This window comes from Saprolegnia parasitica (assembly GCF_000151545.1).
Source record: "Saprolegnia parasitica CBS 223.65 unplaced genomic scaffold supercont2.27, whole genome shotgun sequence".
Classification (NCBI taxonomy): Eukaryota; Oomycota; class Saprolegniomycetes; order Saprolegniales; family Saprolegniaceae; genus Saprolegnia; species Saprolegnia parasitica.
The window spans coordinates 90,504-106,943 of NW_012156421.1; the positions used below are offsets into that span (position 1 = coordinate 90,504).

The following is a 16,440-nucleotide window of genomic DNA, read 5'->3' on the forward strand; positions in this document are numbered from 1 at the left end:
CATTCATGACAGCATCTGATCCGTCGTACCTCGGTCGCCGGTCTTGGCCGACATCGTGAAGCTCTTCATGTCGTTTTCATCGGCAAACTGCTTGTGCTTGGCAGCCTTGACCGTCCGCAGGTGGTTCATGTCGCCTAGCACACGTGCATGAGCGACACCATCGATCGCAGTATGTGACGCGTATTACATTTGTTGCCACAGAGCCCAATGTACGGCAGCTTTGAGTCCCCAAACGTGCGCTGCACGAGGCGTAACCAGTCTTCAAGGTTCTGGAAGCTTTCGTAGTTGGTGATGTCGTAGACGAGGAGGACGGCCTAGAGAATAGCACGCTGTGGCGTGCGCCATGCGTCCACGAGAACGTACGTGGGCACCAAAAATGTAGTTTTTGAGCATCTTGCCGCCAATGGTTTGGCCACCAATGTCCCAAAGCTGGAGAGCGACTTGGACGTCACCTATGTGCCTTCTGAATGAGTACGCCATTGGTGGTAGAGGACGGACCTGGGAGGGCAAGGCGCTTGAGGTAAAAGTCGAGGCCGATCGTTTGCTTGTAGACATTCGAGAATGTGTTTTCGGTGTGGCGCATCGCAATCGATGTTTTCCCAACTGCGCCATCGCCAAGGATGATGACCTAGTATACAGATAGGGTTGATGGTTGACGTGGACCAGGATGACCTTGAATTGGAGCTGCTCAAGCTCATGCTCACTCGCGTCCTTCTCTTCCGCCATCGTACGTGGTCGTGTAGCCCCTCGCTGTTTCGGTGATCCGTTTCGAACCCCTGGATCTTGGCAACGGCCAAAAACCTTTGACAATCAATTGCTGTGGCCTGCAACCCCGGAAGATGGATCTCGTACGGCGTTGAGTACTAAGCTGCCAAAAGTTGCTAGACGCGTTGTGCCTAGCCCTTGCATAGTTATTGCTAAACACCCAACACGCAGATCGACGTTGCCACGGAGCAAACTCGAGTTATCCCCATGAGGTGCCATGGATTTGGCACCGTTCTAAATGCCCGTGCAGCGATCCACACACTAGGCAATACCTCATGTGCAAGCGTAGGACCGTCATGAAATGGCAGGGACCTACGAAGGGGTACTGGACTCCGGCACTAAGAACTGAGATAACTCGATGCGAGGCCAGCGCGTCGCACTGCGTAGTTGCATCAAGGGCCCTTGGTAGCATTTACCAGCATATTGAAGTTGTAGAGAACTGCGAGCTTTAAACTCTCTACAAGACGTACCTTTATCTTGTTTTCGTTTGTTAATAGCAACAAGGTCCAAGTCGTCGATCCAAGAAAGATCGCATCTGTGAGGACTGCAGCAACTTCAACATGAATATAATGACGCGGCTTACAAATACCAAGTGAAGATAGCGTAGTTTATTGTATCAATTGCCGATCGATGTTGAAGTTGCCGTTATCAAACCTGGGCGACGTTCCGCCCCGAAGGCCTCTGCAAAATCGACCGCTGTTGGCATTGCAATACTTTATATTCTCGCTAGGAGTACCCCATCGCGCGCTCTTCGCGACGATGTTACCACCGTGTGCGTTGCTGCCATGTAATATCAAAGCTGGGCTGGTCGCCTTTACTGATGTGTAGTAGTAACGTTAGCGTATCGAAGGCTGCATGCGTCGACTTTTGCTGGTGTCTTGATGCTTGTGCAAGAGGCTCCACACACACGTGCAAGAGCTGAATCCGTGCGAATCTCTATTCGCCTTCAGCAGGCTGCATTCCATCCGCGATGGGCTGAATGACCATCCTGCCCAACCGTGCCACGTCACGCTTTCGCAACCCATTTTAAATTCGGCCTTTTTTCGTGCACGTGGCCACCGACCAGCAAGGCCTGGTACAAATAACAGGAAGGACTGGTGGTCGTCGTCACAGTAGCGTGCTAGGATGCAATGAAATGTTTCCCAGCGATTGCATCATGCTACCACTCGCCGCCACATCACTTCGAATCTGCTTCGAGTGGCAAGATTTGGCACTGGCAAAGCAGTGGGTCTGCGCGACGTGGCATTGCTCACGGGTGTCTCTGAGTCGTCTTTAGCAGTGCACTGCGAGCTTTCCACGGAACCTTCCTCGACATCGCAACGCCAAGCCTCCTGATTCTTCTTCCGCCGCCGCCGTTCTCTCTGTAACCTGGTGCACCGCGTCACGAGCCTGGAGACACGGTCGGCGCGCCCATGCCGAGCTCCTATCATCCTGCATAAAATCGGCGGCGACACGTCATTTAATTAATGCATGGCCGTGTCGCAGGGCCGTGTGACGCCACGATTCTTTGCCATGGAAGAAATGGATTCTCATCGTTTGATTGGCTGAAAATGGGACTCAAAGTCAGCGAATCGCGTGGGGCGGATCCAAGGCGAGCCGACTGTGGGGCTGATCTTCGTCAGTTGCCAATTTCCCTCGTCGAGCTTGTTTAGCATGAGCGGATTCGCTGCGTTTGAAGCCAAGATGGAGGCCGCCGGCCTCAGCCAGGCCGCGATCAAGGCCTTCGAGTACTCGTACGCGTCGCTCCTCAGCGGCGACTCGGGCATGATGTCCGAGGCGTCGATCGAGAACGTCGCCGACCTCACGTACCTCGAGGGCCGCCCGGGCTCGATCCGCGAGTCAATCAAGGCCGATGCGAGCCTCCTCCAGAAGACGGTCGTGCTCAAGCTCAACGGCGGCCTCGGCACGAGCATGGGCCTCGACAAGGTCAAGAGCCTCCTCAACATCAAGGGCAGCGACAACTTTCTCGACATGACGGCCAAGCAGATCATTGAGATGCGCAAGAAGTACAACTCGAACGTGCGCTTCATCTTGATGAACAGCTTCAGCACGAGCGCCGACACGCTCGACTATTTGCAAAAGTACCCCGAGATTGTGAGCGATATCGACCTCGAACTCCTCCAGAACAAGGTGCCCAAGATCGACGTCAAGACGATGCAGCCCGCCGAGTGGAAGATCAACCCGTCCAAGGAGTGGTGCCCGCCTGGCCACGGTGATCTTTACCCGTCGCTGCTTGGCTCAGGCAAGCTTGACAAGCTCCTCGCCCAGGGCTACAAGTACATGTTTGTCTCCAACTCGGACAACCTCGGCGCGACGCTCGACTTGGAGCTCCTTACGCACTTTGCGCAGTTGGACACGTCGTTCATGATGGAGTGCTGCGAACGCACGGAGAACGACAAGAAGGGCGGCCACCTCGCCAAGCGCGTCTCAGATGGCCACCTCGTCTTGCGCGAGTCGGCGCAGTGCGACCCGGCCGACGAAGCCAAGTTCCAGAACATTGCCAAGCACCGCTACTTCAACACGAACAACTTGTGGATCCGCTTGGACAAGCTCGCGGAAGAGCTCCACCGCCAGGGCGGCCTCATCAAGCTCCCGATGATCCGCAACTCGAAGACGGTCGACCCGAAGGACGGCGACTCGCCGGCGGTCTTCCAGCTCGAGACGGCCATGGGCGCCGCCATTGAGTGCTTTGACAACGCGACGGCCGTGTGCGTGCCCCGCACGCGCTTCGCGCCCGTCAAGAAGTGTGATGACTTGCTCTTGCTTCGCTCGGACGCGTACGTGGTCACGGACGACTACCGCCTCGTCCTGGCTCCCGAGCGCAACGGCAACGCGACCGTCATGGGCTTGGACGGCAAGAAGTTCAAGCTCGTCCAGCAGCTTGAGGCCTCGCTCCGTGGCAACGTGCCGTCGCTCATCAACTGCAACCGCCTCAAGATTACGGGCGATGTCGGCTTTGCACCGGACGTTGCTTTGAAGGCGACATTACGATCGTCAACAACAGCAAGGAGCAGAAGACGGTGCTCAGCGGCACGTACCGCGACCAGACGATCGACTTGACGAGCCAGCCTGGCCTCGGCAAGCTCAAGGCGTCGGTCGTCTCGACGGCCCCGATCGAAGGCCAGAAGCCCGGCACGTCGGGTCTCCGCAAGAAGACCAAGGCGTTCATGGCCGAGCACTACCTCAACAACTTTGTGCAGTCTACGTTTGACGCGCTTCCGTCCAAGGACCTCCACGGCGGTACCCTCGTCGTCTCGGGCGACGGCCGCTACTTCAACAAGGAGGCGATCCAGACGATCATCAAGATGGCGGTTGCCTCGGGCGTCGACCGCGTCTGGGTCGGCCAGAACGGCCTTCTCTCGACGCCGGCCGTGTCGGCGGTCATTCGCGAGCGCGAAGGCGGCGCTGTTGCGTTTGGCGCCTTTATCTTGACGGCGAGCCACAACCCCGGCGGTATTGACGAGGACTTTGGCATCAAGTACAACTGCGAGAACGGTGGTCCGGCCCCCGAAAAGCTCACGGAAGAGATCTTCAACAACACCAAGGTCATTGCGTCGTACAAGATTGCGTCGGACTTTCCCAACGTCGATGTCTCGCGCGTCGGCGCCACGTGCGTCAAGTCGGACGACGGCAGCCGCACGGTGGTCGTCGAGGTCTTTGACGCGGCCGAAGACCACGTGGATTTGCTCAAGACCATCTTTGACTTCAAGGCCATCAAGGACTTGATTGCGCGCGACGACTTTTCGTTTGTGTACGACTGCATGAGCGGCGTCCAGGGCCCGTACGCCCACCGCGTGTTTGTCGACGAGCTCGGCGCGCCCGAATCGAGCCTCCTCAACGCTGTCTCGAAGGAGGACTTTGGTGGGCACCACGCCGACCCGAACCTGACGTATGCGCACGAGCTCACGCACATTATGGGCGTCGACGCCAAGGGGTCGGCGATCCACGGCCAGGCGCACAAGGTGCCGGCGTTTGGCGCGGCCTGCGACGGCGATGCGGACCGCAACATGATTCTCGGCTCGCGCTTCTTTGTGACGCCGTCCGACTCGCTCGCGTCATTGCGGCCAACGCGAACGTGATCCCGTTCTTCCGCAAGAAGGGCGGTCTCCGCGGCGTCGCGCGCTCGATGCCGACGTCGGGCGCGGTCGACTTGGTCGCCAAGAAGCTCGGCATTTCGCTCTTTGAAGTGCCGACGGGCTGGAAGTTTTTCGGCAACCTCATGGACTCGAAGGAGGTGTACGGCAAGGAAGACTACACGCCGTTCATCTGCGGCGAGGAGAGCTTTGGCACGGGCTCCAACCACATTCGCGAGAAGGACGGCATGTGGGCCGTGCTTGCGTGGCTCTCGATCCTCGCGGCCAAGAACACGCCCGGCGCGCCGCTCGTGTCGGTCGAGGACATTGTCGTCAACCACTGGAAGACGTATGGCCGCAACTATTACTGCCGCTACGACTATGAAGGCGTCGACAAGGCGCAGGCCGAGAAGATGATGGCGGCCATGGTCGCGACCAACAAGGCCGGCGAGAGCCTCAACGGCTTCACGCTTGCGACCAACGACGAGTTTACGTACCACGACCCTGTCGACGGCAGCATCTCGCGCAACCAGGGCATCCGCTTTATCTTTACGGATGGCTCGCGCGTCATCTTCCGCCTCTCGGGCACGGGTGTCGCGGGCGCGACGGTCCGCATGTACATTGAAAAGTACGAGCCGGCCTCGGGCAACCTCGCGCAGTCGGCGGCCGACGCGCTCCGTCCGCTCATCGACGCGGGCTTGACCCTCTCGGCCCTCGAAGCCTACACGGGCCGCAAGGAGCCCACCGTGATCACTTAAAAGCAGCACGCAAGTAGCGCCGGACGCGGTTAAATATATGTTATGCACATCCACACGTGTTGCACGCTTTTACTTCCTGGCTTACGCGTCCGTGTCGGAGAGGAACTCGTCGTCGCCTGCGTACAAGCCTTGGCCATCATGCACCGCCTCGTCGGCGTCGACCGACTCGTTATCGTCCCACGCGCCCTCGGAGCGAGGCGTGTCGAGCAGCTCTTCGGACGCTAGCACGTCTGCCCGGACGAGCGGAACCGACGCGGCGTGCGCTGATTCGATCCCACTGGCGCTGTCGCCTCTAGCGGTGCCGCCGCTCTTTCCCGCAGTGTCACGGTTGCATTTGGCCGTGTCGGTATTGCTTTCGGCTCGCCCATGGTTGCTGCGGACCGTGTCGTCGCAGGGATTGGCGTCTGCACGTCGGGTACTATTGCCATCATCGCTGCTGGCTGCCAAGCGCAGCTGCGGATCGTCGAAGAAGGTCTCTTCCCACGCGTCCTCGTTGTGGATTGGCGCTCTCGAGTCCTCCCTCGACGAGGCCGTCGTCGTCGTACCTCTTGGCGTTGACGCGGGAGACATGGCGCGCTGTGTCGCATCTCGCAAGGTCGCTTGGCTCTGTGGCGTCGCTGCACGTAAAGGGATCTCAATGCGAGGTACTAATTTCGCATCGGAACCGCCGTCGACTTGTGCGCTCCGGTCTTGACTTCTGTCGACTTGACTTTCGGTACCGCGCTCTGTTCGTGGTTGTTGAACTGCGCAGCCGTCGTTGAAGAAGAGCACATCGTCGTCTCGCTTCTTGCTGTCTTGCTTGCTTTTGGCAGACGACGCTCTCTCTTCTGGAATCGGCGCGGGCTTGGCGCGTGTACGCAGAGGACCCTTGGCTGTGTTTTTGTTCTATGGCACCATGGCGCCACATGTGGTTTTGGCATGTTGGGCGTACCGAGACCAGCGGCACCACCTTGGTCGACGGCCTGCGCACGGTGATGGACTTGCGTGCTTCGTTGGGGTTCCACGGTTGCGACCGTTGGCTCAACGAGTCGCGTCGCTTGGCCGAGAGGTAGTTGATGACGTTGAGCGTCGTCGCGTCCTCTTTCTTGGGCAGCGCGAGCTTGTACACGACGACAAAGTCGTTTTCGAGGTTGTCGTCGTCGCCGTCGTTGGCCTGCTGATGCGCCGAACGCTGCTCCTACGCCCACGCAACGCTGTCGATCGATGTGGGTCATCCTTTGCGTACATGCACGATTTCGCGATGCTCTTCAAGCCGCGCGGCAAGGCGAGCCGCGAGCTTCGACCGCGCTGGCACCTCGGGCTTTGGTGCTGGCAGTGGCGCCTCAAACTTTAAAAAGTGCGCCAATGCATCGGATTGGATGCGTAGCGGCGTTGCGGGTTCTGCAACAGCCAAAGGCGATGGTGCTTCGGGCGTTGCGTACAGCTCTCGCAGCAACGACAGGTCGCCGTCGCGCAGTCGTGCTTGCTTGACACTCTGCGTGGCCATGCGCCGCTTGTGCATATGCAGAGAATGGACAAGAGCGACGAGGTTGATTCGTACCGCCACGTTGACGTATGGGTACACGTGCAAGAGGAGGACGACGTGAGCAATGTCTTGGAGGCTGACACTGTGCAGCTTGAGCTGGTCGATCGACCGGATCGCTTGCGAGCTTGGATGCACGAGCTCGTGGACCGCGGCGACGTTGTGGACCCACATGCGCAGCGCAGCGCCGACCACCGACCGTCGCTCGATCGCGGCCATCGAGAACGTGGTTTGGCCGCAGTGCAAATAGAGCAGCGCAAGCGACCTACTCACATTCATGCAACGGAAGGGAAGAGGTGCAGAGCGACCGAGGGTCGAGATCGGCGATCGCGACGGCTTGAAGCGTCTCGACGAGCGAGTCTTGAAAGACGCTTCGTAGAATCTTCCATGGCAGCCAGCGCCATCGGTCCACGAGCTGGACGGTCGACGGCGTCTCGAGTGCAACAATCTTGTACAGCACCGAGGCGAGCATGTAAATCTCGGGCGTGGGTTTCGCCCAGACGCGCAGTTGCTGAAGCGAGTCGGCGCGGTATGCGCTCTGGCTGTGCAGCTGGGTCATGTAGCGCTGGCTCTGCATCGTCGCACTACATACACGTTGCGTGGAGATGCTTAGAACAACACGAAGGCGGACTTGTGGCTCTCGATTTCAGGCGTCGCTGCGAGCGACGCGACAAGGTTGTCCATGCGCGCTGCTATCTCGACTTGGTTTGGAATGTACGCAACGGGTGTACTAGAGTAACACTGCATCCGCATGCCCAATAGATAGCACGTCCATCATCACCTCGGGTGGAGAAAGACTGGTGGCGATGTCTTCTTCTTTCGCTTCTTCTTGGACGGCGTCGCGGCCCGGCGCTTGGCGGTGAGGAGCTTCACACGCTCGATGGCATCGAGATGGCTCTGGACGTTGGCCATCCGAATGGTTTCAACCTGCTTGACGAGCTCGCGCTGCGCCGCTTGGTCTTGCTACATGCCACCGCCTCTTAATAACAATCACGAAAGCGGGTAAAGCGTACAGCGAGAGCTTCACTTCGGGCCGCTCGCTCCTGGGCCTTGGCGCGCTTCCACTCGTCAAACGACGCCTCGCTCTACGCCTCGTCGTTGCGATTCGAGTTGGCATAGAGTGAAGGAACCTGCGCTCTGAGCTTGGCTTTTTTGAGCTCGGCTTGCTCGGCCTCGCGCGCGTTGGCCCGCTCCTTGGCCTTTTCTTCCTTGATGCGCTCGTTCTTCTCGTCGCACCACGCGCGCCAGCACGCCTAACAATCGATTCGATGTCTATGTTGAGTCGCCAAAATGCGTGGCCGACCTCGCCGTCTTCGAGCTTCTTCTTGCGCAAGCGCGCTTCGTCGTCTTTATTGACAGTAAGAGGCCGCCTGCGTAGATACTTGTCGTCACGTCGACGGAGCATCACAGGTGTACGTACAACTGCTTGGAGCTCGCGCCTTTTCGGAGACGCGGCGGGTCGCCCGATGACGTGTGCGGCCGGAGGTTCTAGGCGTAGTAAGCGTATCAAGCAACCTGCAGCTGCTAGATCCATGCGATACAGGTTGACTCTGGGCCACCATGAGGTCGCGCTCAAGGCTCGAGAGCCACACCGCGTTCATCGGGCCGACAACTTCGAACTTCGCCGGTTCACGCGGAAACGGTTCTAGAACGGGCAGTTCGAATGCAAGGGCCGCCAAAGGAGAAGGCATCGGCGGCGAACGGGCCTATGGGCCCGAGCCCACCGCCTGGCGGTGACGACGAAGACAACAACAAGGATGAGGACGACTCTTACGACTCGTACGACGAGCCGCCCGATCGGGAAGGCTACAAGGCCCTTAGTGGCGTCGACAAGATCGCGCAGGGGCTCATGCTGACCGACGACGACGAAGATGACGACGGCCAGCACGTTTCCGCATATATGAACCGCCAAGCCGAGCGCGCCGAGGTCACGGGGCTGTCGCCCATGGAAGAAATCAAACTGGCCCAAGGCGAGCTCGCGGCCAAAGCAGCGCAGTCCGAGACGCATGACCACTTGCTGCCACACAAGCGACAGCTCTGGCGAGTCGTCAAGAGGTCCGTGCTTCTCAGCTCAACGCATACGCAAAACCACATTTTGCCAACGGCCGCCGTCGTCGACCCCGACGTGAAGCGCATTGCAAAGGACTTGGAGCACGATGTGGACAAGATGACGGCGGGTGCGTCCTTGGTTAGCACCGAGGCGACTTGAATGCATGTGCGTAGTGCAAGCCCGCAACTTTGTCGAGAGCGTGGCCAAAGGCGAGACCATCATGAAGTCGCGCCAAGACGACCTGACGGCCAAGCAGATCCCGTGGTACCTCATCAACCCCAGCGGCCGGTTTCGGATCCAATGGGACGTGCTCAGCGTCGCGCTCATTATCTGTACGTGACCGGCCCTCTGATCGTATCTGCGGTGGCTGATGGGAGACCAACTAGATAACGGGTTTTACATTCCGGTGCGCCTTTCTACATCTCGTCTGCTCAAGACACTACCGCGTAGCTCTCGCTCGCGTTTGGGCGAGACAGCGTCTACCCGATCATCACGCAGCTCGACAAAGCGCAATGGGCCTTTAGTCTTCTCTACTTGGCCGACGTCGTACGCCGCTTGTCCCCGTCTGCAGATAACCTCAGCGTTGGCGAGGTTAGGTTGTCAACTTTTTCTCGGCCTACGAAACACGCGGCAAGATTGAGATGCGCTGGCCCGTGATCGTCTTCAACTATTTAAGAACCTGGTGCGCACTGCCCTCTGACACGTACACGTATGCAGAGCACGGCTAGGTTCCTCGTTGATAGTCTCGCGGCGTTCCCGTTCGACTTGGTGCTCGCGCCGTCCGAGGCGTCATCAGGAATGTTTCAAATCCTTCGGCTCCTCAAGCTCTTTCGCATGCTGAGCTTTATGCGCATTTTGCACCGGTACGGTCTATTTTATCCAAAGATCCAAGCACTGAATTCGCTCTAGGCTCGAGTACGTGCTCTTGATTCGGTCCAACGTGAGCAGCCTCCTCAAGTTTTGCCTCCTCGTCTTCTTGACGTCCCACTGGTTCAGGTCCACCCGCATCATCTGCGTGACCATACCAACGCCTTTCTTGTAGCTGCTTCTTCTACTACATTTCGTACAGCAACCCGACGGGCTGGGTCAGCATTCACAAACTCCAAAACGACACGCTGTATGCGAAATACGGTGCGATGGTTCGATCTTTCTTGGGTGCTAGTCTGATCGCTAGTCAATGCGTTCTACTGGTCCATCATGACCATGTACGACGCATGTTTGAGCTCGGAGATGTCGATGCTCATGGTGTCCCATATAGGACCACGGTCGGCTACGGCGACGGTGGGCTAGACTCGATGACGCACCGATGTCGCTCAACACGCGGAGTCTAGTGTGCGCCGGCAACACGCAAGAGCGGGCCTTTGCCATCTTTGCCATGGTTGTTGGCGCGTGGATTTTTGCCTACGGCATCACAAACGTACAAGGCGCTTTGTCGAGTTTTTGGCCCATGATATGTTGGGCGTAGGTGGTCGCTACGGTCGCCAATTTGAACCCCAGCGACACGTGCTTTCAGCGCAAGATGGTAACTTCACGGTTATTTGGATGGTTTATGGCAACCGTACCGTAGGATGTCGTGAACGCCTACATGGACGTACGTAGGGACTGCAGGCTCGATAAACAATGGACCGTTCGACCTAGCGCCGCGACCTCCCTATGATGCTACGCAGCGAAATTCGTGAATTTCTTCTCAACGCCCGCCTCTCGACCGATAGCAAGCTCAAAAATGCACGACGCAAGAGCATTTGGGAGATGTGAGATTTGATTTGATTGAATTAGGAAAGCAAGATCCTCGGCGAGCTCTCGGCGCTGCTTCGCTCCAAGATTGCGCTCGCCATCAACGACAGCGTCCTCAACAAGATGCCGTTTTTTGAAGGCGCGGACCACAACTTTCTCATGGAGCTCGCGCTCTCGATGAAGATGGTGTGCTTCCCGCCCAACGAAGACGTGATCATCGAAGGCGAGATTGGCGAAGAAATGTTCTTCATCTTTCGCGGTGCCGTCGAGGTCCTCCAAAGCAACAATCAACTCTGCGTTCTCGGCGAGCAGCAGTACTTTGGTGAGGAATATCAACTCGATACATTGATACGATATATATATGCAGGCGAAATGGCGATTCTCAACGCCAACTGCCTTCGCACGGCGACGGTGCGGACGCTGTGCTTTAGCGAGCTCCGCATGCTGACGCGCCAGAAGTTTCTCTCGGCGCTCACGCACTTTCCGGCCATGCGCCAGCGAATCGCACACATCGTACACAGCCGCAAGGAGCGCGACTCAGCGCGCAAGTCCATCTCGCGCGTCCAGCCGTCCGTGGCACCGGTCTCGGTCATGGAGAAGATCGCGGTGTCGCTTGCGCGGGAGAGCGGTCTCTTGGAGCCGTCGTCCGACGGGACGATCGTCGGGTCGACGCTTCAGCGCATTTCCCAAATGGACATCAAGACACAGGAAGTCCAGGACGGCCACTCGAATCTGGAAGCCATGGTCCAGCGCCTCATCGAGACGCAAGACATGCTCGTCGTCGAGCTTGGTCGCCTCGAAGAAAGATGGAGCAGCGAATAGCAGCAATACATGAGTAACACGACCATATTTAACACACGTTCTTGGGACGGGGGTTTCGGACCCGAGTTATTCTGGACGCGACGACGAACCGATCGCTAAAGAAAGGCCAATTGCCCGAATCGTGATCAGCAGACCATGTCGCTGCGCGGACGACAGAGTTTCTCGTCGCCCCCAATGGACCACGACGAGGATGATGATCTTGTGCCCGACGCACCGCTGCGCACAGTGCGATCCTTTGACGGCACGCTCATGGGTCGGCCGCCGCTCGGCTCGGACGACTTGACGCTCCGACGCGACATTGGTATTCCGATGGAAAAGCACGACGAGGAGGACGCCGAGGCAAGGATCGAAGAAGGCATGATGCTATCGCCTTCCAAGTCGGCGGTCGTCCCGTCGGCCTACATGGTGCGGCAGGCGCAGAAAGAGCACGTCGTTGGACTCTCGCCCATCGAAGAGCTCAAGATCGTCCAAGGCGAGTTCCAAGCGCGGGCTGCGTCCAAGTACCCGCGCATGAGCCTCACGTCGCGCCTCTCGTCCCGCTTCTCGACGTCACTCAAAGGGAACGCCCCCCGCGTGAAGGAGCGCCTCCACGTGCCCTTTCTCGGTCGGAAACGAACCATACCCATGCCACGCGAATGCGAAATCTTTCCCGACGCCGAGCTTCGCAAGATCAAGCAGACACTCCATAAGGACGTCGAGTCGATGACACCAGGTACTCGAAGTGGTGCGACCCCTAATGTTACAGTGTGGCGTAGAACAAGCGCTCAATTTTGTCAACGACGCGGCCAACACCGAGTTCATTCTGCGCAAACAGGCCGTCAAGTCGCAGACGCGGGCCTTGCCATGGTTCATGCTCCACCCGACGGGCAAACTGCGCGTGCGGTGGGACATTGTGACGCTCTTCTTGCTTATTTGTACGACGACGCAGTGACTGAGTCGAAGGTGACTTATTGAAGGCAACTAGATACGTCCGTGTACACGCCCATGGCGCTGGCGTTCACGGCCAACATTGTACAGTCGGCGTTTTTCCCTACGTTTGATTGGATCGTCGACGTCTTCTTTTGTGTCGATGTGGTGCGTCCTTTTGGTGCTAAGGGACCAACGGCGCGATTGCTATATGGTGTAGGGACTCAACTTCATCACGGCCTTTGAAGTAAAAGGTATCCTCGAGTCGCGCATACAGCACATCGTTGCGCATTACGTTCGGAGCTGGTACCCTAGACACACAACGAAAAGGTTGACATATGTTGTAGGTTTCTTTTGGACGCGGCCAGCGCCTTTCCTTACACGCTCCTACTCGACCACGCGATTCAGAACCCATCCAAGCAGCTGCGGCAGCTCTTTCAGCTCGTCAAAGTGCTGCGTGTGACGCGCGCGCGCCGCGCGCTACGGCGGTGCATCGTCGCAGCATGTATGGTTCTTGGCGGACTGAGCGCCGTGTTAGACTGGACTATTCGATTCTCGTGCGGTCGACGGTTAGCAGCCTCATCAAGTTCTTCATCCTCGTCATGGTCACCTCGCACTGGTTCAGGTACACGACGCCTTGGTTTCTTCCGAGAGGCAATCCACGTGACATTAGCTGCTTCTTCTTTGGCATGTCGAACGGCGTCGACACTGGCTGGGTCGCCAAACAAGATCTAAACGCGTCCTCGCTCTACGCGCAATATGGTACCCTCAGCAACAAAAGCTGCAACTGAGCGTGCACTTAGTTAGCTCGTTTTACTGGTCCATCATGACCATGTACGTCGTTTCCAATATGATCATTTGACTCATTCTTGACGGGTAGGACCACAGTCGGCTACGGCGACGGTGCTATTATATGCTACAACCGAGGCTGGAAGACAAAGATGATGGATGTAGTGACGGGCCAAAACACCGACGAGCGCCTCTTCAGCATCTTTGCCATGATCAACGGCGCTTGGATCTTCGCTTACGGCATTACTAACGTATGTCTTTCATGAGGCGAGACTGGCAAGTCGATGCGGCGTTAGGTTGTCGCAATGGTGTCGAATCTCAACAGCACCGACACGCAATTTCAGCAGAAAATGGTACATTTTGAAAACGCGCTCGCTATATCATGGACCGACGCTGGTAGGATCGCATCAACGCCTACATGGAGGTAGAAGGGCCGTGTACACGTACGAGCACGTACAATCATGCGTAGGCGCGCGACTTGCCGTTGGAGCTACGCTCGGAGATTCGCGAGTTCTTTTTCAATACGCGCCTCAGTGCCGACAGCAGGCTGCGCAACGTACTGTGTTATCTCGCATGAAACTCGAGCTATGGTCACGTAGGAGAGCAAGATCCTCGGCGAGCTCTCAGCGCTGCTTCGCTCCAAGATTGCGCTCGCCGTCAACGACAGCGTCCTCAACAAGATGCCATTTTTTGAAGGCGCGGACCACAACTTTCTCATGGAGCTCGCGCTCTCGATGAAGATGGTGTGCTTCCCGCCCAACGAAGACGTGATCATCGAAGGCGAGATTGGCGAAGAAATGTTCTTCATCTTTCGTGGCGCCGTCGAGGTCGTGCAAGGGGGGCGGCAGATTGCAGTCCTTGGCGAGCAGCAGTACTTTGGTATGGAATATCAACTTGATACATTTGTAGGATACGGAAATGTAGGCGAAATGGCCATTTTGAACCGTAACTGCCTGCGCATTGCGACCGTCGTCACACTCTGCTTTTGCGAACTCCGGATGCTGACGCGGGAAAAGTTTCTCTTGGCGCTCACGCACTACCCGAGCATGCGTCACCGCATCGCCAAATTCGTCCACAAGCGCAATCAAATGACCAAAATGGCCAAGGCGAACGGAGACGGCAACCCATCGATGAACCGAATGGTACACACAGCATCGATCATACCTCTACTTATCGTGTCTGCGTTAGCGGTCGCACTCGCGCCTCGATCGCGCCGTCTCGGTATTTATGGACAAGTCCACAACCTCACTCAAGGCTGTGGCACCGGCACCCCCCGACGAACACGGTGCGACCACCTTATATAAATGGGACTAGAACAGGCGAATAGATGATCAAACGGACGTGGCGGGTGAAGTCACGCCGCCACGGAGGCAAGATAGCGCACGGCGCCTACCTCTTCCTCCCAACCAAGGCGGCAGTACTCGCAACCTCCTCCATACGAACGGTGGGAGCTCACGCCACCTAATGGGTCCCAGCAACGGTAGCACGCGCCACCTATTGGGTCAAAACGGTGGCAGTACCAAAAATCTACTCGGTCAGAACGCTGGTAGCACCAAAAATCTACTCGGCCTCAAAAGTGGCAGCGTCCGAAATCTGCTCGTCCGCACGGGCAACGGCAGTATGCGCACCATGCTTGCGGGCTTGGGTCCAAGCGCACGCAAGCTTGTATTCGACGTGGACGCAAGTATGAAGAGCTTGGCGGACACGAGCATGAAGAGCTTCGGCGGCTTTGATTCGAGTGCACGCAACCTTCTCGAGCTCACCGATCGAGACGAGATGTCTACGATGCGTCGCATTGCGAGCCTCGATGTCACGTACCGCGAGGAAGAGCGGATCGTCTCGGCCACCGAGCGCGTCAAGCGCACGATGGCGACCGTGACGAGCAACCAAGACGCGCTTGTGAGTGAGATTGCGCAGCTGCATCAAAAGTTTGCCGCCGCCCAAAAAGAGCACCAAACAACCAAGCACGAGTTGGCGCTGTACAAGGCCATTTACGGCGACATCGCGCTCGCCATGCAGGACGGGGAGACACCACCATCGCCGCGGTCCCGCCGCAACTCGATCGTGGACAACGTTGCCAAGAGCCTCCAAAAGAACGTCCACGCAGCGTCGCAGCCCGTGCTCTCCAAGGTTTCTCACTCGTCGATTGCACAGCCAACGATCCAAGGCGTGCACTTCAAGAACCTTGGCCACCGCGTGCGCCCCGTGGTGGTGCCATCGCCAAAGAAGAAGGCGAGGCCGCAAATTACGCGTGCCAAGACGACGATCGAGCTCACGGATCGCGACTTGCCGCTCGACGACGAGTTTGAACGCATCATGCATGATTTACTGCATTAATCATCAGTAACACACACGTCGTGCAGCGCATGCTTGGTGGTGCGACAGAATTGGTGGACGACGACGATTAGGATGGCGAGAGCGCTCTATTACATCATGTTGTTGCTCTCGTCCGGGATCTTGACGACCATCTTGTCCATGTCCTTTGTGACCTTGACCTGGCAACCGAGGCGCGACGTATCGGTCAAGCCCCATGCCAGGTCGAGCATGTCTTCTTCCTCTTCGCAGATCGCGGGCAACGTCGCAAAGATCGTCGGATCAAAGACGCAATGGCACGTCGAGCACGCCAGCTCGCCGCCGCAAGCGCCCTCGAGCTCAATGTCGTTGGCGTGGGCAATGTCCAAGATGGTCTCGCCGACCGCGGTTGTGACGTCCTTCTTGGCACCGTCGGCTTCGATAAAGGTAAAAGTGATCTTGTCCGTAGACATGCTACGGGCGCTCCACGGAGCGGCCATCATGGCGCGGGTCGACGGAGCCATGCTGGTCTTGCAGGCGCGGGCCATCGGGGCCAAGGCGCGGAGGTGAAGGCGGCCGATCATCGTGGACGTGGAAATTGCAGTGACCTTCCTACCATTGGACGACGTCCTTAAGCGGGCATGTCGTCGTCGTTCATTAAGTCCGGTTCAAGTGTTACATTTCATATTGCGCTTTCTATAATTTCTTAGGTACGACTTGAAGTACGAT

At 57.6% G+C, this 16,440-nt stretch overlaps 8 protein-coding genes across 8 annotated transcripts; 5 read left to right on the plus strand and 3 right to left on the minus strand.

Annotated features, from left to right (window-relative positions):
- Positions 1 to 3: 3 nt before the first annotated feature.
- On the minus strand, positions 4 to 775 carry SPRG_07330 (hypothetical protein; the record flags this gene model as incomplete). The annotated part of the gene is made up of 5 exons (XM_012346120.1): positions 673 to 775; positions 499 to 628; positions 364 to 452; positions 188 to 314; positions 4 to 134 (listed from the first exon to the last, which is right to left on the minus strand). The coding sequence occupies exons 1-5, from the start codon at positions 724 to 726 to the stop codon at positions 4 to 6; spliced, it is 531 nt and encodes a 176-aa protein (XP_012201510.1). The 5' UTR covers positions 727 to 775.
- A 1,643-nt stretch (positions 776 to 2,418) lies between these two features.
- Positions 2,419 to 4,844, plus strand: SPRG_07331 (hypothetical protein; the record flags this gene model as incomplete). Its single annotated transcript, XM_012346121.1, has 2 exons — positions 2,419 to 3,732; positions 3,780 to 4,844. 2 exons carry the CDS (start codon positions 2,419 to 2,421, stop codon positions 4,842 to 4,844), a joined length of 2,379 nt encoding a protein of 792 aa, XP_012201511.1.
- A 47-nt stretch (positions 4,845 to 4,891) lies between these two features.
- Positions 4,892 to 5,596, plus strand: SPRG_07332 (hypothetical protein; the record flags this gene model as incomplete). Its single annotated transcript, XM_012346122.1, has 1 exon — positions 4,892 to 5,596. The coding sequence occupies one exon, from the start codon at positions 4,892 to 4,894 to the stop codon at positions 5,594 to 5,596; it is 705 nt and encodes a 234-aa protein (XP_012201512.1).
- Positions 5,597 to 5,677: 81 nt separating this feature from the next.
- Positions 5,678 to 8,719, minus strand: SPRG_07333 (hypothetical protein; the record flags this gene model as incomplete). Its single annotated transcript, XM_012346123.1, has 13 exons — positions 5,678 to 5,859; positions 6,316 to 6,481; positions 6,528 to 6,773; positions 6,822 to 7,088; positions 7,137 to 7,383; positions 7,427 to 7,702; positions 7,750 to 7,848; positions 7,900 to 8,081; positions 8,132 to 8,203; positions 8,249 to 8,371; positions 8,422 to 8,488; positions 8,539 to 8,606; positions 8,660 to 8,719. 13 exons carry the CDS (start codon positions 8,717 to 8,719, stop codon positions 5,678 to 5,680), a joined length of 2,055 nt encoding a protein of 684 aa, XP_012201513.1.
- A 107-nt stretch (positions 8,720 to 8,826) lies between these two features.
- SPRG_07334 (hypothetical protein) lies at positions 8,827 to 11,757 on the plus strand (the record flags this gene model as incomplete). The annotated part of the gene is made up of 16 exons (XM_012346124.1): positions 8,827 to 9,295; positions 9,342 to 9,500; positions 9,555 to 9,574; positions 9,619 to 9,714; positions 9,765 to 9,850; positions 9,897 to 10,031; positions 10,078 to 10,164; positions 10,211 to 10,299; positions 10,343 to 10,373; positions 10,427 to 10,449; positions 10,500 to 10,585; positions 10,634 to 10,690; positions 10,736 to 10,759; positions 10,807 to 10,893; positions 10,945 to 11,224; positions 11,270 to 11,757. The coding sequence occupies 16 exons, from the start codon at positions 8,827 to 8,829 to the stop codon at positions 11,722 to 11,724; spliced, it is 2,184 nt and encodes a 727-aa protein (XP_012201514.1). The 3' UTR covers positions 11,725 to 11,757.
- A 141-nt stretch (positions 11,758 to 11,898) lies between these two features.
- Positions 11,899 to 14,733, plus strand: SPRG_07335 (hypothetical protein; the record flags this gene model as incomplete). Its single annotated transcript, XM_012346125.1, has 16 exons — positions 11,899 to 12,436; positions 12,480 to 12,638; positions 12,689 to 12,798; positions 12,851 to 12,936; positions 12,978 to 13,118; positions 13,169 to 13,255; positions 13,304 to 13,392; positions 13,434 to 13,464; positions 13,511 to 13,533; positions 13,585 to 13,670; positions 13,716 to 13,772; positions 13,820 to 13,843; positions 13,889 to 13,975; positions 14,019 to 14,298; positions 14,344 to 14,561; positions 14,608 to 14,733. 16 exons carry the CDS (start codon positions 11,899 to 11,901, stop codon positions 14,731 to 14,733), a joined length of 2,142 nt encoding a protein of 713 aa, XP_012201515.1.
- Positions 14,734 to 15,048: 315 nt separating this feature from the next.
- SPRG_07336 (hypothetical protein) lies at positions 15,049 to 15,756 on the plus strand (the record flags this gene model as incomplete). Its single annotated transcript, XM_012346126.1, has 2 exons — positions 15,049 to 15,630; positions 15,652 to 15,756. 2 exons carry the CDS (start codon positions 15,049 to 15,051, stop codon positions 15,754 to 15,756), a joined length of 687 nt encoding a protein of 228 aa, XP_012201516.1.
- SPRG_07337 (hypothetical protein) lies at positions 15,723 to 16,353 on the minus strand. Its single transcript, XM_012346127.1, has one exon. The coding sequence runs from the start codon at positions 16,293 to 16,295 to the stop codon at positions 15,846 to 15,848; it is 450 nt and encodes a 149-aa protein (XP_012201517.1). The 5' UTR covers positions 16,296 to 16,353; the 3' UTR covers positions 15,723 to 15,845.
- Between the last annotated feature and the right edge of the window lie 87 nt (positions 16,354 to 16,440).

What these genes read in the sequence shown, in the direction of transcription:
- SPRG_07337 (XM_012346127.1), bottom strand. Translation starts at nt 16,295, where the DNA reads ATGATCGGCCGCCTTCACCTCCGCGCCTTGGCCCCGATGGCCCGCGCC.